At 50.2% G+C, this 21,505-nt stretch overlaps 1 protein-coding gene across 2 annotated transcripts; it reads right to left on the bottom strand.

Annotated features, from left to right (window-relative positions):
• Nucleotides 1–4,269: 4,269 nt before the first annotated feature.
• Nucleotides 4,270–16,261, bottom strand: LOC121167142 (patr class I histocompatibility antigen, B-2 alpha chain-like). 2 transcript variants are annotated; one of them, XR_005885556.1, is made up of 8 exons: nucleotides 15,901–16,261; nucleotides 8,905–9,201; nucleotides 7,838–8,113; nucleotides 6,984–7,259; nucleotides 6,784–6,897; nucleotides 6,390–6,422; nucleotides 5,623–5,756; nucleotides 4,270–4,481 (listed from the first exon to the last, which is right to left on the bottom strand). XR_005885556.1 is itself a non-coding variant. In XM_040996521.1 (7 exons), the coding sequence occupies exons 1-7, from the start codon at nucleotides 15,953–15,955 to the stop codon at nucleotides 5,971–5,973; spliced, it is 1,056 nt and encodes a 351-aa protein (XP_040852455.1). In that variant the 5' UTR covers nucleotides 15,956–16,261; the 3' UTR covers nucleotides 5,909–5,970. The 2 variants fall into 2 exon arrangements, 1 of the variants encoding a protein (XP_040852455.1); XM_040996521.1 differs by lacking the exons at nucleotides 4,270–4,481; nucleotides 5,623–5,756 and adding an exon at nucleotides 5,909–5,975.
• Nucleotides 16,262–21,505: the final 5,244 nt, after the last annotated feature.

Below are 21,505 nucleotides of genomic sequence, written 5' to 3'. Positions count from 1 at the left end.
CTGGGAGAGCTGTCCAATTTGTTCTGCCTTCCATGGTATTAGCCCTCCTCTGCAGGCCTCAATGAACTGTTGTCATGTCCCCCACGAGCACCTAGGCATGCCATCAACCGCAGAGGCTTCAGCAACCATGTAATTCTGACAAATGCATTCCATGATCAGACCACAGATCCTGCAATTTTCCCCGTGGTTGGGAGTTCTGAGCCCAGTGATCCAGTTGCAGGAGGACCTCAAAGCAAACTTGCCAGAGGTGACCCCATCCTGACGCCTGTGTGTGCCAGTCAATGTGGGGTCCAGCTCAGTCCATCACCCGTATTAGCCTACACACACAAACTGATGGTTGCAATCACCCAGTCAGTTCTGTCCCCAGCCCCATCTTATATGTAAAACAATGGATACTGCGGCCCAGCCCAACCCTGCCCACCATACACTTTGCCCTCACATACACCAGTGGGAACTGCAATCTAGTGGGAGAGACCTCTAATAACCCTACCAGGCCAGACCCCAGCCTATGTTCCTGCACATGATGGGATGTGCAGCAGACTGGTCTAGTTACACATTCCATTTGGCTCTGTTTTACACATCAATTGGCATTGGAGCCTAGCTCAAAACAACTGACCTTCTATCCAACCCGCACTCACGCTGCAAGGTGCCACTGCTGTGTAGCCAGACCTACACCCAGCCCTTGTTGTCAGGCTCACCGGTGGGAGCTGCAGCCCATCAAAGAGGTACCCACAGTTTCCCTATGAGGCTCACTTCTAACACTGGATCTTGCACTTTCCAGGTGGTTCTGTGTCTAGTCTGACAGTCCTTGCCCCCATTCCCACTTGCCAGCTGATGCTTCAGCAATACACAATCAGCCCACACTTACTTTGGCTCATGCATATACCAGCAGATATAGTGGCTAGGCCTAGCCTGGTTGTCCTCCTAACCCCGAAGATAGGTAGGTCAATGGCTGTTGTAATTCTGCCCAACTTGATCTGCCCCAGTTTCACTTCTCACGCTCACCAGTTGAAGCAGAGGCCCAGCAGAGGAGCACCCAGGCTTATGTGTCTTACGTATGATGGAGGGAGTTGCAGCCCAGAATGGCGTGTCTCACCTCACCTCAGCATCCACCGGGGGTGCTCCAGCGTGGCTTGGCCTGGCCTGTCCCCAGTTCCAGCTCATGTTGGCAGGTGCTACAGCCTAATCCAGCACAGCCAGCCCTAATGTGAACTGGCTGGTGTTGTAGCCCAACCTGGCCTGTCCTGCACCCTGTCCTGGTTCTCATGTTAGTGGGTGCTATGAACTGGCCCAGCCTGGCCTGCCCCTGATTCACCTGTGTGCTGGCAGGTACTTTCCTGGCCTGGCCTGCTCCCAGCCTTGATTCCTGTGCTCACCTGTAGGAACTGCATCCTGACAGAGGAGTTTCCCAAGCTCCTCTATCAGGTCAGCTCCCAGGAGCAGATTTTGTGTACATACTGGTGGGTTGTTGGCCCAGGCTGACTTGGCCCACCTCCTGTCCTGGCACATTCTGGCTCTTACTGTTGGGGACTACAGCTCAGCCATGCCTGGTCCACCCCAGATCCAATTCTCATGTGGTTCAGCAGGTGTCAAGACCCAGCCCAGCCAGTCCTACACTTACACTGGCTCTTGCAAGCACCAGCTGGTACTGTAGCCTAGCCCAGTCTGGCCCACCTCAGACCCAGTCCACACCCATGCTGAGAGATATTGTAGCCATATCCAGCCCAATTGACTGTTTCTCATTCCAGCTGTCGTGCTCACTGGTAGAACTGCAGCTTAGCCTGGGTGTCCCCTTAGCTGCCTGACCAAGCCTCTTCCCAGCCATAGATCTTGTGCATGCCAGTGGTTGCTCTGATCCTGGTGTAACCCCTTACCCATCTTGGCCTTTGCTATCAGATGTTGCAGCCTGTCCTGGCATGGCTTGTGTCCAGTCCCAACTCTTTCCGATGGGTGCAAGAGCTTAACCCTTCCCAGTCTGCCCCCGTCTCTGGCTTTTATGCAAACCAGTAGGTATGATGGCCTAGCCTAGCTTGGCATGGCCTGACACCCATCCTGGCTCCTGCACATACCAGTGTGCTATGGTTTGGCCTGGCCCTACCAAGTCCAGTCTCTTCAGAATCAACCCACACACCTGCCGACAAATGAAACAACCCTATCTGGCCTGACCAACACCTAGCCCTGACTCATGTACTCATCAGTGGGAACTACAATCCACCAGGAGTTTCCCAACTTCCCTCAGCAGGACCATTCCCAGACCTCACATGGGCCAGTGGATGAGAGGCCCTTACCTGGCAGTCCGCCCGCGGTGGTGGATGTTGAGGCCTGATTCAACCCATATGATATTTTTGGGTGTGACTACAGGTATATTGTCTGAATCAGCCTAGCCTATTTCTTTTCTTTCTTTTTTTTTTTTTTAATTGGAAAGGCGGATATATACAGAGAGGAGAGACAGAGAGGAAGATCTTCCGTCCGATGATTCACTCCCCAAGTAAGTGCAATGGCCGATACTATGCCGATCCAAAGCCAGGAGCCTCTTCTGGGTTTCCCACGCGGGTGCAGAGTCCCAAAGCTTTGGGCTGTCCTCGACTGCTTTCCCGGGCCACAGCTGGAAGGGAAGCGGGCTGCCGGGGACAGAACTGGTGCCCATATGGGATCCCGGGCATGCAAGGCAAGGACCTTAACCACTGCGCCACCGCGCCGGGCCCAGCCTAGCCTATTTCTAAACCTAGTAAACCGTGAGTGTTGTTGAGTTCCATGGTTATGCTTAGCCCAACCCATCACCACCCTAGCCCTTGAGCAAACCAGCTGGTGTGGCAGTCTCACAGGGATGAGCTCATGATCCCTCACAGAATCTGCTCCCAGACTCAGATCTCTCATGAGCTGATTAGTGTCATGACCCACCCTCTGCCCCAGCACTCACTGGCGGGTACTGTATTCAAGCCCTGCCAGGCAGGTGCCACCCCACCCCATTCATGGCTTTTTTGTGCATCAGTAGGTGGTGGTTGATATGAACAAGCCCAGCTCAGGTCTCCCATGTGGGTGGATATCTTAGTTTGGCCCTGAAAGGTCCTCTGGGTTCCCTCCTCTAAATCGCTATGTCTGACCTCCTCTTTTACCTGCAAGTGCAGTAGCCAGGTTGGTGGAAGTCCTCTAGAAGTCACTCCTCACCTGTCACATTCTCTCTTAGCAGTCGTCCCTCCCACATCTCCAGACCCACTTCTCAGATCCACAGCCCCTAATGCCCACGAGCATGAATCTCCCCAATCTGGGCCCTCTGTAAGTGTGCCGTGTAGCCTGGGGCCGTGTCTGCTCACCCAGGCCCATGCACACTCGTGCTTGGGTCCTCAGACCCTGTGTGACGGTGTGCTGACATCTGTCCCCAAACATAACATATCCTCAAAAAAAAAAAAAAAGATACGAAAGTATGCTGGCACACTGATATAGTTAACACAAATTTGTCATTAAATAGGCCTAGGATGCCTGCCAGCTATTGGCTGCTTTTCCTCCCAGCAGTGTAACAATTGCCTAGGTACAGTGCAACCTAGGCAGTTGCCTACAGTTGGGGTATACGTATTTTTTAATTTATATATTCATTTATTTTCATTTGCAGCACAAACTTGCAGCAAAGAGTGTAGAGACAGACACACCAGTCACACACACACACACACACACACACACATACACACACATACACAGAATACCTTCCATCTACTGATAAGCTCCTCAAATGGCTGCAATGACCAGGGGACTAGGGCCAGGCCTCAGGAGCCTGGAGCTTCTGGGTCTCCTACCTGGGCAGAGGGGCCCAAATACTTGGGCTAATTTTTTTTTTAAAGATTTATTTATTTAGTTAGTTTTATTGCAAAGTCAGATATACACGGAGGAGGGGAGACAGAGAGGAAGAGATGATTGACTCCCCAAGTGACTGCAACGGCCGGTGCTGAACCGATCCGAAGCCAGGAGCAAGAAACCTCCTCCCGGTCTCCCATGTGGGTGCAGGGTCCCAAGGCTTTGGGCTGCCCTCGACTGCTTTCTCAGGCCACAAGCAGGGAGCTGGATGGGAAGTGGAGCTGCCGGGATTGGAACTGGCACCTATGTGGGATCCCAGTGCTTTCAAGGTGAGGACTTTAGCTGCTAGGCCACTGTGCTGGGCCCTTGGGATATTTTTAATACTTTCCCAGAAGCATTAGTAGGGAGTGGGATTGGAAGTGACCTGGCACCTATATGAGATGTTAGCGTCACAGGTGGAATTTTAGCTTGCTATTCCATGGCGCTGGCTCCAGTCACCGCCGTCTTTGACTCTCGTCTTTCCTTCGACTTCTCTCAGTCTCAACAGGATGTTTGGCCACCTGTCCACCTGACTGGTGGCTCTCTGTAGTTAGAAAGCTTCAGTGCTGGCGGAAGCCTAGCTGATAGAATTAGACAATCAGCTGGATGCTGCAGAAGTGACTGCTACAGAACAGGGCAGGAGAATGGAGCCACTTGCCGGAGTCCAGCTCCAGCCGAGTTCGGAGCTCAGGAAGGGTGCGTGGAGTCGGCGATAAAGAAAGACACAGACACAGACACTTGGTGCGTTCTCACACCAGCTCAAGAAGCTGTCCTTTTTATTTACTCAAAACCCCTCTCAAGCTTCTGCACAAACAACTATTCTATTTTTATTTCAAGACTAAGGGGGCATGTACAAACATTTGGTAACTCCGTCTGCACTTCAGGGCTAAGCAGGTGTCCATAAAGATAATTCTTCAAAATACTGTATTCATATTCTTCAAAGCAAGCCATTATTCATTCTTCAACAGTAGCCATGGAGCAACAGCCAGGACTCCAAGGCCAAGGCACATGTGATTACCTGCTAATCAGTGGTACATTCCTACCACATTTCTATTTCTACAATTCACCCATTATTTAGTGGGAAAATAGGTTACAAGGGAAAAAAAAAACCGCAAAAATCTAAAACCAAAACTTCAAATGTTAAATCCCCCTACAACTATAGATTCCTACAACCCCATAAATAATAAAGCAATAATCAAAAGCATTTTTCTTTAATAAAAGCATCCTTAATTCCTCTAGCTAAAAATTATAAAAGCGGCTAAAACAATTACATTTTCTACACTCCAAAAAATTGCAAAGACAAGCTAGCCTTTGAGATAACAATAACTATATTTATTGCCATAGCAGTTTCAGCTCTCATTCCCATCACCTGCATTAGTACTTAAGACATATATATCAAGCCCCTTCCCAGAGGGCGTGCTGTATGTCTGGGCCAGGTTCTGAGGCAATAGTTAGCACACAGTAAGGTGTCCAAAAATGGCATGGGTTTAATTGTACTCCTGTGCGCAGTTAAAGGCCCACTCACCAAGACTTTATCAATAATATTAACTCTTAAGCTCACGTTGGTGGCAAAAGCCATCTCACAGGGGCAAACAACAGTGCCTCAACAGATTACAGAATTTTTAGTGGGGTGCTTGAGTGTCCATGCAAAAAGGTGGTGAAACTGTCACGGTGGTCAGAGACATCCGTCGGGCCTTGCCTAACAGCTGGAAACTCCCCGGGGCCTTGCCACACAGGGGAGCTGTTCTCTTCACACCTTCATGCCATCCACACCCACTGCACGGACCCCACCACAGGTTCATACAAGCGCCTGGTGGATGTGCAGTTGTTAGAAGCCTGAGCAGAAAATATTCTCTGTGAGGTGCCCAGAACACCCAACCACCGCTCTGGCGTCCTGTTGGAAAGATGCTGCAACAATTTACGATCTTCTTTGTTTCTTTTTTTTCCCATTTATTTATTTATTTTATTTATTTATTTTTTAATTATATGACACAGTTGTATAGGCACTGGGATTCCCACCACCCCTTCCAAAGCCCTCCCCCCACCCCACCCCCAGATCTTATTTCTAGTTTTCTTCTTATTTTCTTGTTTCAGTGCCCGGGCAGACACTCACTTGCAGACATTTAGCCACCTAGTAGCTGTTTATGCTATGGAAGAAATTCATCAGAGAACAACATGGGTCACATGTGGGCACTCTGGAGGGCATCACTCATCACTTAAAATGTGAACCCCAAGGAACACTCAAGGGCCCGGCTGGATGCCCAACACTCCCTCCCCATGCAGGTCCCCATGGTCATGTCAACCCCAAGGAATGCCCAGGGCCCAGCTGGGTGCCCCACCACACCTCCTCCTTGTGCAGGTCTTCAGTCATGTCAACTCCAAGGAATGCCCAGCTGGGCACCCCCACCACACCCCATCCTTTACAAAAATGCTAGACCAACACCAAGCTTCTGTGAGAGCCCAGGGCAGTTGTGGCCTAAGAAAGAATTTCTGGGGCGGGTAAGGCCCCCATGGCTCTGCCCACACCGCCTAAGGACACGGGTCTCTCCCTTCACACTTACATTTTAGTTTCAGCATAGTTTCTTCTTTTTCACCTGTGAGAACACAAAGTCTCCTGGAGGCCTTGGAGAAGGCAGACCAAGAGCCCTAGAGAGCCCTTGCTGAGGCAGTTTACAGAGCAGACTCCAGCAGGATCAGCACTTGGGGCAGGGAGTGGGAAGGGCAAAGCCGGAGCCATTCCCTCCTGCAGGTCTGTCCTCAGCAAGGACTGGCCTGTGACTGCTGCCTGTCACCAACAGACTGTCCTACCCTCCACTGGCATTACAGAGCAGTTCAGCACAAGGCCTGCAATCATGCATGCTCTTCTGTACGTGCATGATGTTCTTTGAGACCAGGCCAGGAGAACCTTCTCCTTGGGGTATAGGAGATTCAGACCCGCCCCTCACCCTGCCCTACCTGAGCGCTTCCTCTTCATCATCACAGCAGTGACCACAGCTCCAATGAGCACAGCTGTCAGGAGGACCAGGCAACTGACAAGTCCCCACATGGGCACAGTGGGCTGAGGAGGCTCTGAGAGGGGAAGGGACAATAAGGGGCTCTGACCCCATGGCTCAGCCCCGCCCCTGCTGAAGGCTCTGCCTCCCTGTCCTCCTTACCCCATCTCAGGGTGAGGGGCTCAGGTAGCCCCTCATGCTCCATGTGGCATGTGTATCTCTGCTCCTCTCCAGCAGGCACCAGCACAGCTGCCCACTTCTGGAAGGTTCCATCTCCTGAAGGCCTGGTCTCCACCAGCTCCATGTCCTGGGTCAGGTCCTCCCCATCTCGGTGCCAGGTGAGTGTGATGTCCTTGGGGTAGAAGCCCAGGGCCCAGCACCTCAGGGTGGCCTTCTGGTCAGAGACTGGGTGATGGGTTACATGTGCTGTGGGCGGGTCTGCGACAGGCAAACAGAGATTGCTGGGATAAGGCAACCAGTCCAAGGTTAGGGATGTCACTGCTCCTGTCAGCATGGGGCTGGCCAGATAAGGCGCAGGGGATGAGTGGCAGGGCCATTTGCTATGTAAGTGGGCTGAACAGGGACGAAAAGAGGGGGCCCAGTAGCTGCCTGACACTCTTCTCTGTGCCCTGTCCCCAGGACCTCAGGCCATGCTGCCAGATGGTGTTCCTAGGTACCTGAAACTGCCAGATGTCTTGGGGGAAAGCAGCGGCCATGAGAGAATCTGGTTCACCCTGGGCCCATGCCCAGAGTCTCCAGGGAGTTCTTTCACCCTGAGGTAGGTTTGGGAAAGAGGCAGGGGAGCACTGCCGGGGAGGACCCTACATCCCCAGCTCCTGTTTGTAGGGTCTCCACCCTTTGCACATGGACCCACCCACACTAGAGAGCCTGCACCTGTAGACTGGAGTTAACTCTGGGGTCCCCCTGGCTGCACTGCCCCAACTAGGCAGGGACAAGTGGTCCCTGCCAGGCATGTGGTGGAGGGCAGCATGGCTGGGAAGAAGGGAGGTGTTGACCTGTGCGGCTAGAGTTTTCCCCTCGGGACTTCAGATATTTGTGCAACCATACGATGCATTCCTTCTTCAGGTATGTCTTGAGTTTGTTTGTGAAGTCCCCACTGGCCTCCCACTTCTGCTTGGTGAAGTGGGCCAAGGGCGAGGTTGCTGTGTACTGCAGCGAGTCGAAATCCAGGCTCAGGTAGTCGCCACCATCATAGCCGTATTGCCAATGCCCGGTGATGCTGCCGTCATCTTGTTGTTCACAGCCGTAGGTGAACTGCAAGATGTGAGATCCTGCCCAACCCCCATGGGCCAGGAGTCAGCAAGGGCAGATGCACCTGTGCACCATCAGAGCCCACTTGCCTGCCCCCTAGGCTTCTCTTTGGGGGACCTTCTTGCTTGAGGCAATCGGGTTTGGCCCCTGGCTCAGATCTACTTGTTTAGGGAAAAGATCCAGCAGGTGCCTAGGAAGTACAGATTGGAGCGGGGTGCCTCTGGCACCCTGGCTGTGCCTCCAGGAACCCAGAAAGCACTCCCAGATGGGTGGATGGGCTCCTCCCCATGGAAATGACAATTCTCAGAGTACAGACACCTGCTTATAACAGATACAGTCTGCGCATCCTTATAGGGGACCCCCCCCCAGCATGATCATCATGATGAATTTTGCCTTATGCCTTGAATCTTGAGGCTAATGGTAATAATCCCCCTGCTTTTCAAACTAACATTTCTTGATGTAAGCTTAACAGTGAATCTTTTGGTGTTCTCTTGCCATGTGCTGATTGCACATTTTCCTCTTTGACCTTATCTGTTTTTGTCAGCAGGGGAGTGTCATCAACTTGCGTAGAAAGATGTTCATTTCACACCATTAAGTTAATAAAGCAGTTGAAAAAGCAAAAAAAAAAGGCATAGGGCAGGTGTCTGTGATGCAGTGAGACTCTGAGTGACTAATGATGACACAGACCTAGCAGGTGGCCTGTGACCAGGCTGGGTGGCCTTCATCCTCAAGTGACACCTGTGTGCACTCCTCCCCATAGGAATTCAACAGAGAGAGCTTCCTGCCCACCCTCTCCCCTTCACCCACCCACCTGCTGGCACGTGCGGCTGCTCCAGATGTGGGCCTTGGCTCAGGGTTTGGTTGTAGTACTGCTGCACATTGTTCAGGCTCAGCTGGAAAATCTTCATCCGGTTGCTGAAGATCTTGCTTTCATCCTCAAAGTAACTGGGTGCCTCCCTCAGCCACTGCACAGAAGCTTCGGCTTTCCTTGTCTTATGGTCGTAGAGGATGAAGCGCTGGCCGTCCACAAAGCCAGAGGCAGAAAAGACAGGGACTCCTGGAGCTGGCTCCGACGAAGCAAAGTAAAAATACTGCAGAGAGTGTGAGCCTGTGGTAGGAAGAGCAATTCAGGGTGAGCCACGTGGCTTGCTGAGTGAGAGCACAGCTCCCAGTGTGTAGGGAAGGAGGGCTCATGTCCTCGTGTGTCCCTGCATTCGAGATGGGAGAGACGGGACCCCATGTGAGATGATGGTTAGGCCATTTCAGGACAACTTAGCAGTACCAAGGAGTTCATACCTGCCTGGTGGGCACTGAGAACTTGGAGAAACAAAAATGTTAGTGCAAGGCACCCTGAGGGCTGTCCTCTGGCAGAACTTGGGACCTGTGCCAGGGGAAGACCTAGACACCCGCAGAACATGTGTTGAGGGGTTCTCAGTACCTTCCTTCTGGCTCCCTGCTAGGGGCCAGCATCTCAACCTCTGATCCTTCCATGTCCCCTTCTCATCTCACTTTGCTGTCACTGTCATCATCTGTATCCTGGGGGATCCACCTTCCCTTGGGGGCCCCAGCTCTTTAATTCTAGAACAAAGTCATTTTGTTAGAAACACAAGGGGGTCTCCAGCTGTAGGTATTGGCCTAGGCAAGGGTTACACTGCTGGGAGAAAAGCAGCCAAAGGCTGGCGGGCATTCTGGGCCTGCTTAATGCCACTATACACATAGTTGTCTATTCTATTTTTTTTTTTTTTTTTAAAGATCTGGGTGGAGAAGCTGATGTGATGGCATAGCAAGCTAATCTGCCTGCAAGTGCTAGCATCCTGTATTTTCCACTGGTTTGTGTCCCAGCTGCTCCACTTCTGATCCAGCTCCTTGCTTATGGCCTGGGAAAGCAGTCGAGGATCGCCCAAAGCCTCAAGATCCTGCACCCACATGGCAGAACTGGAAGAAGCTCCTGGCTCCCAGCTTTGGATCGGCTCAGCCCTGGCTGTTGCAGCCATCTGGGGAGAGAACTAGTGGACAGATTTCTCAGTATCTCTCCTTTTCTCTTTGTAAAAATCTTCCTTTCAAATAAAAATCAAATCTCAAAAAAAAAAAAAAAAAAGAAGTGGTCTGGGAGAAGGAGGTAGACCACCCACCATGCCACTGTGGGCACACGCCAGTCGGGCCATCCTGCTACCATCACTACTGCCACAAGCGTATGTGCTTGCACACACGAGCCATGGCTGGAGGCGGACTGGGACAGGCTGGGTCACAGCACCTGCTGGCATGTCTGAGTGCCATGCTTGGCAGTGGGTCTGGTGGAGATTTTTCAGGGTTATCCCAAACACATCACAGCACCCATTGGTGAGTATAAGGGCAGGGGGTGGATCATGCTCAGCTAGGCTGCAGCACTTGCCAGCACATATGAGAATCAGTGCTGCAAGTAGGCCTGATAGAGGATACCCATCTAAGCCACAGCACCTGCAGGAGTGCACGAGAGCCGGGGCTAGGGGCAGGCTGGGCTGGACTAGGTTGCAGCATCTGGCAGCACACACAGGAACTGGGGCTGGGGGCATACTGGGCATGAGTATCAGGTCAGGGGCTACGCTTGGAGGGGTACCTCGGGGCTTCCTCAGCTAGGCCACAGCACCTGCTGGTATAAGAAAGTGTTGGGTCTAGGTACAGGCCTGATCAGGGTTCTTGTGGGTCACCCTGACCAGGTTGCAGAACTCGTCTGTGCACATGAGTCTGGGTTTGGGAGGTAGGATTGGTTGGGCTGGGCTGCAGTGTTAAGTTGGTGCATGTGAGAGCCAGATCTGGGAACCAACCCAGTAGGTCTTTCACTCCACTTGATCCCAACTTCAGGGAACATGGGCATCTGATCTGGCCTCAGAGAACATGCTTGTGGGACTGGGCTGTCCTCGCTGTTGACTCAGTGTAGAGACAACATACTAAACCAAACATGAAAGACAGGACAGCCAGCCTCTCTGATTCAACAGAAGGCCTTGAGTACCTCACCCAAAGATGGAAAGAAGAGCAGGCTGAATAATGCTACAGGCCAAATTCTCCACCAAATACCTAAGGCTTTGGAGATACCAAAACATAGACAGCAGGCAACTATTGGAAGTGGTATCTCCTACCGCTGCAAATAAGCCAACACCATCAATCAAGACTACTCAAATAACACCCTCAGGACATTCTTCTGCCTAGAAACCAGGGGACCTTCTCTGTCCCTGGTGCTGATGGGATACTGCAGGAAAGAGCAGTGTAACATCTCCCTCTTCTTCAGAAAGGAGGTCAGGGTAATCCCCTTACCTCCCTGACCCCTTCGCATCTCTCCTGGAGAACTGCATGGGTCTGCAATCCCCTCACCTATCAACAAACATTTAAAATAAATTCATTTAAAAATAAACTAAAAAAGAAAACCCAGCCTTGTGACAGCAAAGTGTTATTTGAAGTGCAGAAAAGGAAATCGCAAGTTAAAAAAGTCACACTTGAAAAACCTCACTTAGAGGTTACAGAGATACAGTAAGCAGCCAAGTAACCCACAGAAGGGAGGGCAGTGAGTTAAACCACCAGCACCTGCAGCGAGGGGCCCCTGTACGAGCTCTGGTTGCTGTGCTGGCTGCTAATGGTTTCAGTCCCTGAAGAGCTAAAGAGTTACTGCTTTGGGTATCTCTCTCTCCCTCCTCTTTCGAGAGGCACCCCACCTCCCTCTGGAAGTGCTTCCCTCTGGAGGTGCTTTTCCCCTTCCTTTTCCCTTCCCTGCTCATCTGATCCCTTTGCAAATAAACTTTTCTGTCTGAAACAACAACAACAACAAAAAGAGCTCCTGCTCCTGCTTTGGCCCCGCCCAGCCCTAGTTATTGTGATCAGCAGATGCTTCCTACTGCTCACTTATTCTTTCTGTAACTGGGTTTTAAATAAACAAGGGTGCGGCTTGGCATGGTAGCCTAGTAGTGGCTAAAATCCTAGCCTTGCAGACTCCAGGATCGCATATGGGCACTGATTCCTATGTTAGCTGCTCCACTTACTTTCCAGCTAGCTCCCTGCTTGTGGCCTGGGAAAACCATCTAGGATGGCCCAAGCCCCTGGGACCCTGCACCTATGTGGAAGACCCAGAAGAAGCTCTTGGCTTCTGGTTCCTGGCTTTGATAGTTCAACTCTCTGGCCATTGTGGCCACTTGTGGAGTAAGCTAGTGGATGGAAGTCTCCTCTCTGTAAATCTGACTTTCTAATAAAACAAATTTTTTAAAGATTTATTTTTATTGGGCCCGGCACAATGGCGCAGTGGTTAAGGTCCTCGCCTTGCATGCCCCGGGATCCCATATGGGTGCCGGTTCTAATCCCAGTAGCCCTGCTTCCCTTCCAGCTCCCTGCCTGTGGCCCGGGAAAGCAGTCGAGGACGGCCCAAAGCTTTGGGACCCTGCACCCGCGTGGGAGACCTGGAAGAGGCTCCTGGCTTCGGATCGGCATAGCATCGGCCGTTGCGCTCACTTGGGGAGTAAATCATCGGATGGAAGATCTTCCTCTCTGTCTCTCCTCTCTGTATATCTGCCTTTCCAATAAAAATAAAATAAATCTTAAAAAAAAGATTTATTTTTATTGAAAAGTCAGAAATACAGAGAAGAGGAGAGAGAGAGGAAGATCCAAGATCAAGTTGGTTTGGAGGGGAGAACAAGAGTCAGAGAAGAGGGTCTGATAGCATAATCTGTGAGGGAAATGTGGGCTTATCCCTGTGGTATTGCAATCCCTGCTGGCTTGCCGAAGAACTGTTGATGGGCTGGAGATCTAAGGGGATGCCCCAGATGGGTTGGAGTTCCAACTGGTGAGGATGAGAGTAGGATTTGTGGCAGCAAGCTGGGCTGGACATGGCTATTGCCTCCACTGGAGCTGGTGCGCACTGGATTTGGGGAGTGACAGATTGGGCTAGACTCTGACCCCTACTGGTTGTGAGCCAGGTTGGATATAGAACAGGCAAGGATAGGTTTTGGCTCCTGCTGAACCATGTGAAAGCTGTGGGCACAGACCAGGTATCTCTGGACTGCAACACCCAACAGCAAGAACCAGAATGGGTGTGGGCTGGTTGAGCAAGGCCACTGTTCCTGCCAGGACAGAAGATGGACAAAGTCAGCCTGGGCGAAGGACCCACTGGTTTGTGCAAGAACTGCCACTGGGGGGAGACTGGATGGAGGAGCTTGGGAAATTCCTTCATTGGAACGAACTGTTCCTGTAGGTGAGCAAAAGAATCAAGGCAAGAAGCAGCCCAGACTATGCCAGGTTACAGTACCCACTGGCACACATGTGAGTCACATCTGGGGACAGACCAGTCTGGGCCAATCCATAATATCCACTGGCAGATCTGAAAACCAGGGCAAGGGATTTCTGGGATATCGCTGACATGCCTTTCCAACCTTGAGGTTTAGTCTCCCTGCTGGCTAATTTAAGTCTTGTTCAAATGTTAGCTTTCCAGGAAGGTACCCACTGCCTACTTTCACCTGAGTCCTGGGAGTGGGTGGGGATGTGGGTGGGATTGTCCTGCTTCTGTAACTCGTGGTCAAGGAGAACTACTGAACTATAGATTTACCATCTGCCTGCCAGGGAAGACCACAAAAATGGGAGGTGCTTTCTCCTGCTGCTGACACATTGGGTTTTCTATCAATTGAAGGATTCATAGCCTGGGGAAACTGCTACCTGTTTTTGTTTGTTTTAAACCTTTTTCAGTATAAATAGTCCCAGATGCAAAACAAAAGTTTCCTGAATCACAGGGAAGAATAAATTCAAGCTCTCACTATAGAGGAGCAGCGTGGGGACCAGAGTGGGCTGTGGGCATAGGGCAGGAGGACCTAAGTTGGCTACAAGCAGCCTACCGCTTTGATCTGTGTCATTAACTATTTAGTGTGATACCCAGAAGTTGGGGTTATGGTGGGAGTGGTCTTGAATGGGATGAGTCGCAGCATGGAGCACTGAGAGAGTCTTGGGTTGGGCTTCGGGAGGTGTTTATATAAGAGGACTGCACCATGCAGAGAGAAGGGGATCTGGGATGCTCGCAAAGGGACTTTCCATGCGCACCGAGAAAGCAGAAGAGGGGAGGGGAAGTTCAGGCTTTTTCGTTTTTCACTACGGAAACCTCTTCCCCAGGCCCCCTGACTGCACCTGGCTTGTGGCTCTTCCCCAGCAGGTGCCTCACCATCTGGCTGCTTCTAAATGCTTCAGCTAGTGCGGCAAAGCCGCTAGAGGGCACCGCTGGTCTCAGCACGTTTCATTCCTAAACATACTGACCAAATTCCAGAATATGGTGTCTCTCCCTCTCTCAAGAGGCACCCTACTTCCTCCTCCCGGCTTTCTCTTGGGAGGTGCTTTCTTCTTCCCTTTTCTCCCTGTTTAACTGGTCACTTCTCAAATAAACTTCTCTGTCTCAAAAAAAAAAAAAATCCAGAATAACCTGGTACTAAATATCCAAATACCACAGATGCACAAATGAACAAGCGCCGAGCCACAAACACTTAACATTTTTAACATATTACTGTTGCATTTCCACTCTTCCCCCGCCCTTAAAAGATTCTCCCATCCATTGCTTCACTCCCCAGATGGCCACAACTGCCAGAGCTGAGCCAATGGAACCAAAGCCAGGAGCCAGGAACTTCTTCCAGCTCTCCTCCGTGGGTGCAGGGGCCCAAGAACTTGGGCCATCTCCCTTGCTTTCTCAGGCCATGAGTAGGGAGCGCAATCAGAAGTGAAACAGCTGGGACTCAAACCAGTGTCTAGCAGGGATGTCAGAAGTTCAGCATTACACCTTGTCAATGGCTCCACAAATACTTAATTTTACCTATTTTTCTCTCACACACAGGAAATGAAGGATCCGTGTGCCTTGCAAGGCTAGGGAGAGAAATTATAGAGAGAAGATAAATGATAATTTTTTTATACTATGATAAAATTATGGGCCCAGCACTCTTCCGCTGCTCCACTCTGCTTGTTTTTTATATTATTATAAAATTAAAGACCATGTCCAGGGCACGACTGGGAAAGGCAGGTGCAAGAAAGATGCTAAAGGACAATTGTTTTTCCTCTTAAGGTTTGGTCTAGCCTCCAGGTGTTGGTGACTGTTAGATACGAGGCAGGCATTAGCAGGGGTGAGAGGCCTAAGAAAATTAGGATTTTTGTTTTTTAAGAGAATGGGAGTTTGTGGACTGTGGAGTGAGGAAGATAGGAATCAGCAATTAGGCATCTGAACTATTTGTTCTGTTAGGGTTTCCGCCCTCTCCCTGGGGCGGGACTACCGGAATCTCCCTGAGGGCAGCAGGATGGGAGGGAGGGGGCTCTTAGGTCCAATAAATCCAGGGCAGTCCCTCCCCCAAACAAACAAACAACAAGGATGGATGCCTACACCGGAACAGAAGCTTCTTGGAACAGAAGCGTCTTAAACCAGAAACGTCTTAAACCAGAAGCGTCTTAAACCAGAAACGTCTTAAACCAGAAGCGTCTTAAACCAGAAGCGTCTTAAACCAGAAACGTCTTAAACCAGAAGCATCTTAAACCAGAAGCGTCTTAAACCAGAAGTGTCTTAAACGTGGTTGACCAGCCTTAAGTGGCTGTGAAAGGGTCACTCACAACTCCTACCAGACTAGTTAGTTTTGCACACACAAGTTCTGTTCCCTGAGAACTGCTAGCATGGCCATGGGGCCCTGCCTTTTCGCACTTTTAATTCTTTGAACCAGAGAACGGTGTTTTTAACCTCTTCCTCACAGTGACAGGCGTGTGATCGCTTCCGCCCAGAAACTGTGGGAAAAGCCCCACCTGGGTGTGCTCCCAACCCCCTGCCCCTACTCACGGAGCTGGACGACCTCCAGGAAGCTCATCTGCCAGAGGACCAGCGCCCACCGCATTGCCCCCCGCTTTGGAGAGTGGCCCCGGGGGGAGGGGGCAGATTGCCAGGCTGAGCGATTTTTTCTATTCTGCTCTTACTGAGGAAGTTCAAGTTGTTTGCAGCGCGGGGGAGGAATGGAAAGAGGCCATTGGCTGCTGGAGGCGGATTCTAGATAAGAAACTGCGGGCTCTGTTCCAGACGTCCTTTCTTTTCGGAAGAGGCCCTTTAGGGAAAGCACTCGGAGACTCTGTTACCAGAAATGCCCGGAGGGTTCTTTCCTCAGCTTAGTATAGACTTAAAACGCTGGGAATCTGTTGCAAACAGAAAAGTTTATTTGCGAAGGGACAAGATGAGCAGGGGAGAGGGAAGGGAAGCACCTCCCGAGAGAAAGCCAGGAGGTGGGGTGCCTCTGGAAAGCGGAGGAGAGACACCAAGGGTTTGAGGAAGGGTCTTGGGATTTTAAGCATTCCCCCCTCCCCCCACCCCTTGTTGGGTGGGGAAAGCTACCAAGTGGATGGGGTAAGATGTTCCCCATTGGTGCTCTCTTAATTAGTTAGAAAATGGGTTGGGGCAGTGCTGGTGCCGTCCACCTGAAGGTGTGGCCAACACCTCAGCAGGCCTGGATGGTCTCAGACTCAGAATAGGGACCGGACCTGACCGGGGGAGCACCTTCTGGTGCAGTTTGCTGGCGCACGTTATGGATTAGGAAGTGGAGGGTTGTAGAGACCAGGAATCAAAGCCAAGTGACATTCCCCTTTCAGTGTCCTCCAGGAATAATCCTTCTGCATGACTGCCCGGCTCTGTGGCCAGACCTCAGACTCTTTGGGATTGCTAACATAGGGCCGAGGCAGTGCAGTGGGCAGAGTGTGGAGCAGGGTGGAGACAAGCTTTCTGGAACAGTGAACACAAGCTCACTGCTTCTTTGGGCAGAAACGCCTCTGCCCTTCTTTCAAATGAAAACAAAGGGACGGGTGTTGTGATGCAACGGATTAAACTAGTGTGGAGCAAATGGATTAAGCTGCTGTTTGAAATATTGCATCCCATAACAAGTGGGAGGAGGCTTCTTTCCCCGCCCCCCCCCCCAAGCATGGGTTACTAAAGCATTCATCCCTGCGCCCACTCGAATATGCATTCTTTATTTTTAAAAAAAGGTTTATTTATTTTTATTGCGAAGTCAGATAAATATATAGAGAAGGGGAGAGACAGAAAAAATCTTCCGTCCGATGAACGCCCCCGAACGTGCATTCTTAAGTGAGTAAAGAGTTCACACTACGAACACAGAGAAAATATTTGCATTCAAAACATACAAAGAGGGCCCGGCAGTGTGGCCTAGTGGCTAAAGTTCTTGCCTTGAACCCGCTAGGATTCCATATGGGCACTGGTTCTAATCCTGGCAGCTCCACTTCCCATCCAGCTCCCTGCTTGTGGCCTGGGAAAGCAGTCGAGGACGGCCCAAAGCCTTGGGACCCTGCACCCGTGAGGGATACCCGGAAGAGGCTCCTGGCTCCTGGCTTCGGATCGGCATAGCACCGGCCCGGGTACTGATGCAATTAAGATGGATGCAGCTTCTCCTCCTCTCTCCCCTCTTCCTCCAGATACAGAATGAAGAAAAAGAAACTGAAAACAATGGTCTGATCCACTTTTCGTTGACCCTTCTCATCCTAATCAGTAGTCCACACGGCATGCATCCTTCTCAACTATGTAAACATTGTCAGCAACACAATGTTTTTAAAAAAGAAATTATTGTGAAAGCTAGAAACAATTAGAGAAAGCTTAATTTAAACATAAACTCAGCAGAAGGAAAAACAGAGGATCGGAGATTAATGAAGTCAAAAATGGAAAAACGAAGACAACAGATGAAAGCATATTGCTGTGATGAGCTCAGCAGTACCAGAAACCCTTGCCATGGCCTAACCAAAAGACAACGAAGACACACAACACCAAGGCCAGGAGAAGAAAAGCCACTAACATTTCCGAAGAGATACAAGGCGGGGATGAAATGCAATGAACAAGCAGAAACAAGGAAGTGCAACAAACATCAGAGATGATGATGGAGGGCCCGGTGCAATGGCCTAGTGGCTAAAGTCCTAACCTTGCATGCGGTTCTAATCCCAGCTGCTTTTAGTCAGGGAGGCCCAAATCTTGGGACCCTGCTCGCATGTGGGAGACCCAGAAGAAGCTCCAGGTTCCTGGCTGTGGGTCAGCTCAGCTCTGGCCTTTGGGACCATTTGAGGAGTGAACCAACAGATAGAAGATCCTTCACTCTGTAAATCTGACTTTCCAATTTAAAATGTAAATAAAATCTTAAAAAAAGACAATAGTGGGAACACTATTAGTGACTTCTAAGGAGAAAAAAAAGCATATACGTATGCTAGCAGTTTAGGCAGCTAAGTTGAAATAAACACATCTCTAGGAAGACAATCTAACTCAAAAAGGAACAGAAAATATGAATAAAACTTTTAAAATGAGAGACTAACTTAGTAATAAAAAAATTACAAAGAAAATCTAAGAGTCAAATTGTCTTACTGGTGAATTCTTGCACACATAATAAAAACTTTCATATTTTAAAAAGAATGAATTAATAGTGCCCAGCATGATGGTTCAATGCGTTAATCCTCACCTTGCAAGCGCCGGGATCTCATATGGGTGCCAATTTGTTTCCTGGCCATTCCACTCCCAATCCAGCTCCATGAATATAGCCCAGGAAAGAGCAAAAGACAGCCGAAAGACTTCAGACCCTACACCTGGTCTCAGACCCCTTGCTTACCTGCAAGTACAGTGACCTTGTCAATGGAAGTCCCTCAGAGGTCATTCTTCATCTGCAACCTACTCCCTCAGTGGTCCTCCCTCCCACAGAGTCCCTTGCCCCCTTCCCTGAGCCATTCACAGTCTCTGTGTCTGGGAGTATATGGGTTCCCCAGTCTAGTCTTCCTAAGCCTAGTCTTCCAGCAGGGTGGTATGCTGGCCTGGGGCTCTGCCTGCTCACTAGAGTCCCAAGCTCATAAGCATGTATGCTGGCCCGAGACGCAACCTCTCCAGCCATCCAAGATCCAAGCACATTCCAAGTTTTCCAAACCTGGCCCAACATCACACCACACCAATATACTAACTTAGGGTTCTCCCTTGCCCTCCCCTGACCCTGTCCCGGGGACCAAGCATGTGGAAAAATCCCTTGCACACCGCTGCTGGTGCAATCCTGCAGACTTCCGGCAAGCCCACACGCCCAGGCCCCCTGAGCCCACCCGCATGGGCACAAGGCAAGCACCCCTGCTGGCCCAAAATGATTTCAAATGAAAGACTTAAATAGCATAAAACTTCAATAACAAAACATCTCTTAGTTTTTGAAACATTTTTTTTGGGGGGGTCAGCAGAATCTGCATTATGGTATTTATTTATTTATTTATTTATTTTAATGATTTTTTTTTCCTATTGGAAAGGTAGACCTTCAGAGAGAAGGGGAGCAGGGAAAAAGATCTTCCATCTGTTGCTTCACTCCCCAGTTGGGTTGCAATGACTGGAGGTGAGCCAATCTGAAGCCAGGACTCAGGAGCCTCTTCGGCGTCTCCCATGTGAGTGCAGGGAACCCATCCTCTATTGCTTTCCTAGGCCACAAACAGGGAGCTAGATGGGAAGTGGAGTAGCCAGAACAGGAACAGGTGCCCATATGGGCTGTTGTGCTTCAAGGATTAGGCAGCAGAGTCATTGTACTGGCTCTCTACCATAGCCTTTATAATCTTGGCTGTCACTATTCAGTAAATATTCATTAATTTTCTGGAAATAAATCTCTGATGTGCCATTCTTCTGATGACTAGTAAAGCCTTACTTTCATAGTAAGGGACAGCGTCGTGACACTGAAGGTTAATTGACCTCCTTTGATGCCAGCATCCCATATGGGCAATAGTCTTAGCTGCTCCATTCTAATCCAACTCCCTGCCTAGGAAAGCAGCTGTTAGCCTGAGTACTTGGATTCCTGCCACCCACATGGGAAATCCAGGTGCAGTTCCAGGCTCCCGTTTCTGGTCAACTGGGGAATGATCCTGTGGATGAATTAGTTTGCTGTAACCCTAGCTACCAAATGAACTAACAAATATTTTTTAAAAAGACAGATCATGCAGCTGCCCCACACTATGAGGAACTGTTTCACCACAGGTCTGAAAATTCTGTAATCAGCCACAGCAGGCACCTTATCACAGGCAGGGCAGCACTGCCAGTCAGCAGACAGGCTCAACCGCAGCAAGGCGATTACCCAGAAACTTCCTGAGACACTTCAAGTATGGTAAACACCACCATCCCTTCCAGTAACTGTAGATTAGCCAAGTGTTGTCAAGTGTTTGAGAATGATGTGGCTCCTGCTGTGGCCACCTCCTCCTCCACAGAGCCTGGAATCCCATTCAACTCTTTTTTTTTTTCTTTCTTTTTTTGAGATTTATTTATTTTTATTGTAAAGTCAGATATATAGAGAAGAGGAGAGACAGAGAGGAAGAGCTTCTGTTGGATGATTCACTCCCCAAGTGACCGCAGCGGTCAGTGCTATGCTGATCAGAAGCCAGGAGTCTGGAGCTCTTCTAGATCTCCCACTTGGGTGCAGGGTCCCAGGCTTTGGGCCATCCTTGACTGCTTTCCCAGGCCATAAACAGGAAGCTGATGGGAAGCGGGATTGCCGGGATTAGAACCAGTGCCCACATGGTATCCTGGCATGTTCAAGGCGAGGACTTTAGCCACTAGGCCACTGCTCTGGGCCCCCCTTTCAAACCTTTTCCTTGTGGAAAGGAATCGGCAGGAGCCCCCAGGATCTGCCATGCCCAAGTAAATTTGACCTTGCGGGGAAGTAAACCGATCCCTCCCACCCAGTTAATTCCTGGTTCCTGCCTCTTCCTACCCTTCCCCTGATCGGGCTTTGTTGGGTCAACTTCAGGATCCCAACTTCAGGCTAGCTCAGTTCTGGCTTTTGTGGTCATTTGTGGAGTGAAACAGTGGTTGAAAGTTTTCTTTCTCTGTGTGTATCCCCATTCTCTGTCTGTAGCCCTGCCTTTCCAATAAAAATAAATAAAACTTAAAAAATTAAATTATATGTAACTAGTAAAGTGAACATCCAGAATACTGCATTGGCAGTGAACTTACCTAAAAAGAAGTGGTCAACACCCAAGTGGCTTTCGCTAGAACAGGATGAAGGGGCACTAAGGTGACAGGATGTCCTCCTGCAGCGACAGGATGTCCTCCTGCAGTGAACCCTGGACACTGTGTGTCCACAGGCCCACAGGATCACATTGCATTCTAATGTTTCCACACCCTGCGGTGAACCTCTGTCCTCAGTTCACAGTGAAAATCATTTGTAAAGACAGATTTGAGGGCCTGGCATGGTGGTCTAACGGTCAAATCCTCACCTTGCAAATGCTGGGATCCCATGTTGGCATCAGTTTGTGTCCTGTCTGCTCCATCCACTTCCCATCCAGCTCCCTGCTTGTGGCCTGGGAAAGCAGTCGAGGACGGCCCAAAGCTTTGGGACCCTACACTTGCGTGGGAGACCTGGAGGAGGTTCCTGGTTCCCAGCTTTGGATCGGCACAGCAC

Source organism: Ochotona curzoniae, unplaced genomic scaffold, assembly GCF_017591425.1.
Source record: "Ochotona curzoniae isolate NIBS_2020 unplaced genomic scaffold, NIBS_Ocur_1.0 contig_1221, whole genome shotgun sequence".
Taxonomy (NCBI): domain Eukaryota; kingdom Metazoa; phylum Chordata; class Mammalia; order Lagomorpha; family Ochotonidae; genus Ochotona; species Ochotona curzoniae.
The sequence above is the reverse complement of the archived record's forward strand: the minus strand, read 5'-3'. Positions and strand labels throughout refer to the sequence as shown.

Bases quoted from the DNA above. Each gene is read 5' to 3' on its own strand.
- LOC121167142 (XM_040996521.1), bottom strand. From the start codon at position 15,955: ATGCGGTGGGCGCTGGTCCTCTGGCAGATGAGCTTCCTGGAGGTCGTC. The intron at 9,202-15,900 runs GTGAGTAGGGGC...TTCCTACCACAG, and splicing joins CCTGGAGGTCGTCCAGCTCC to GCTCACACTCTCTGCAGTAT. The intron at 8,114-8,904 runs GTGGGTGGGTGA...GGGGTTGGGCAG, and splicing joins GCAGCCGCACGTGCCAGCAG to GATCTCACATCTTGCAGTTC.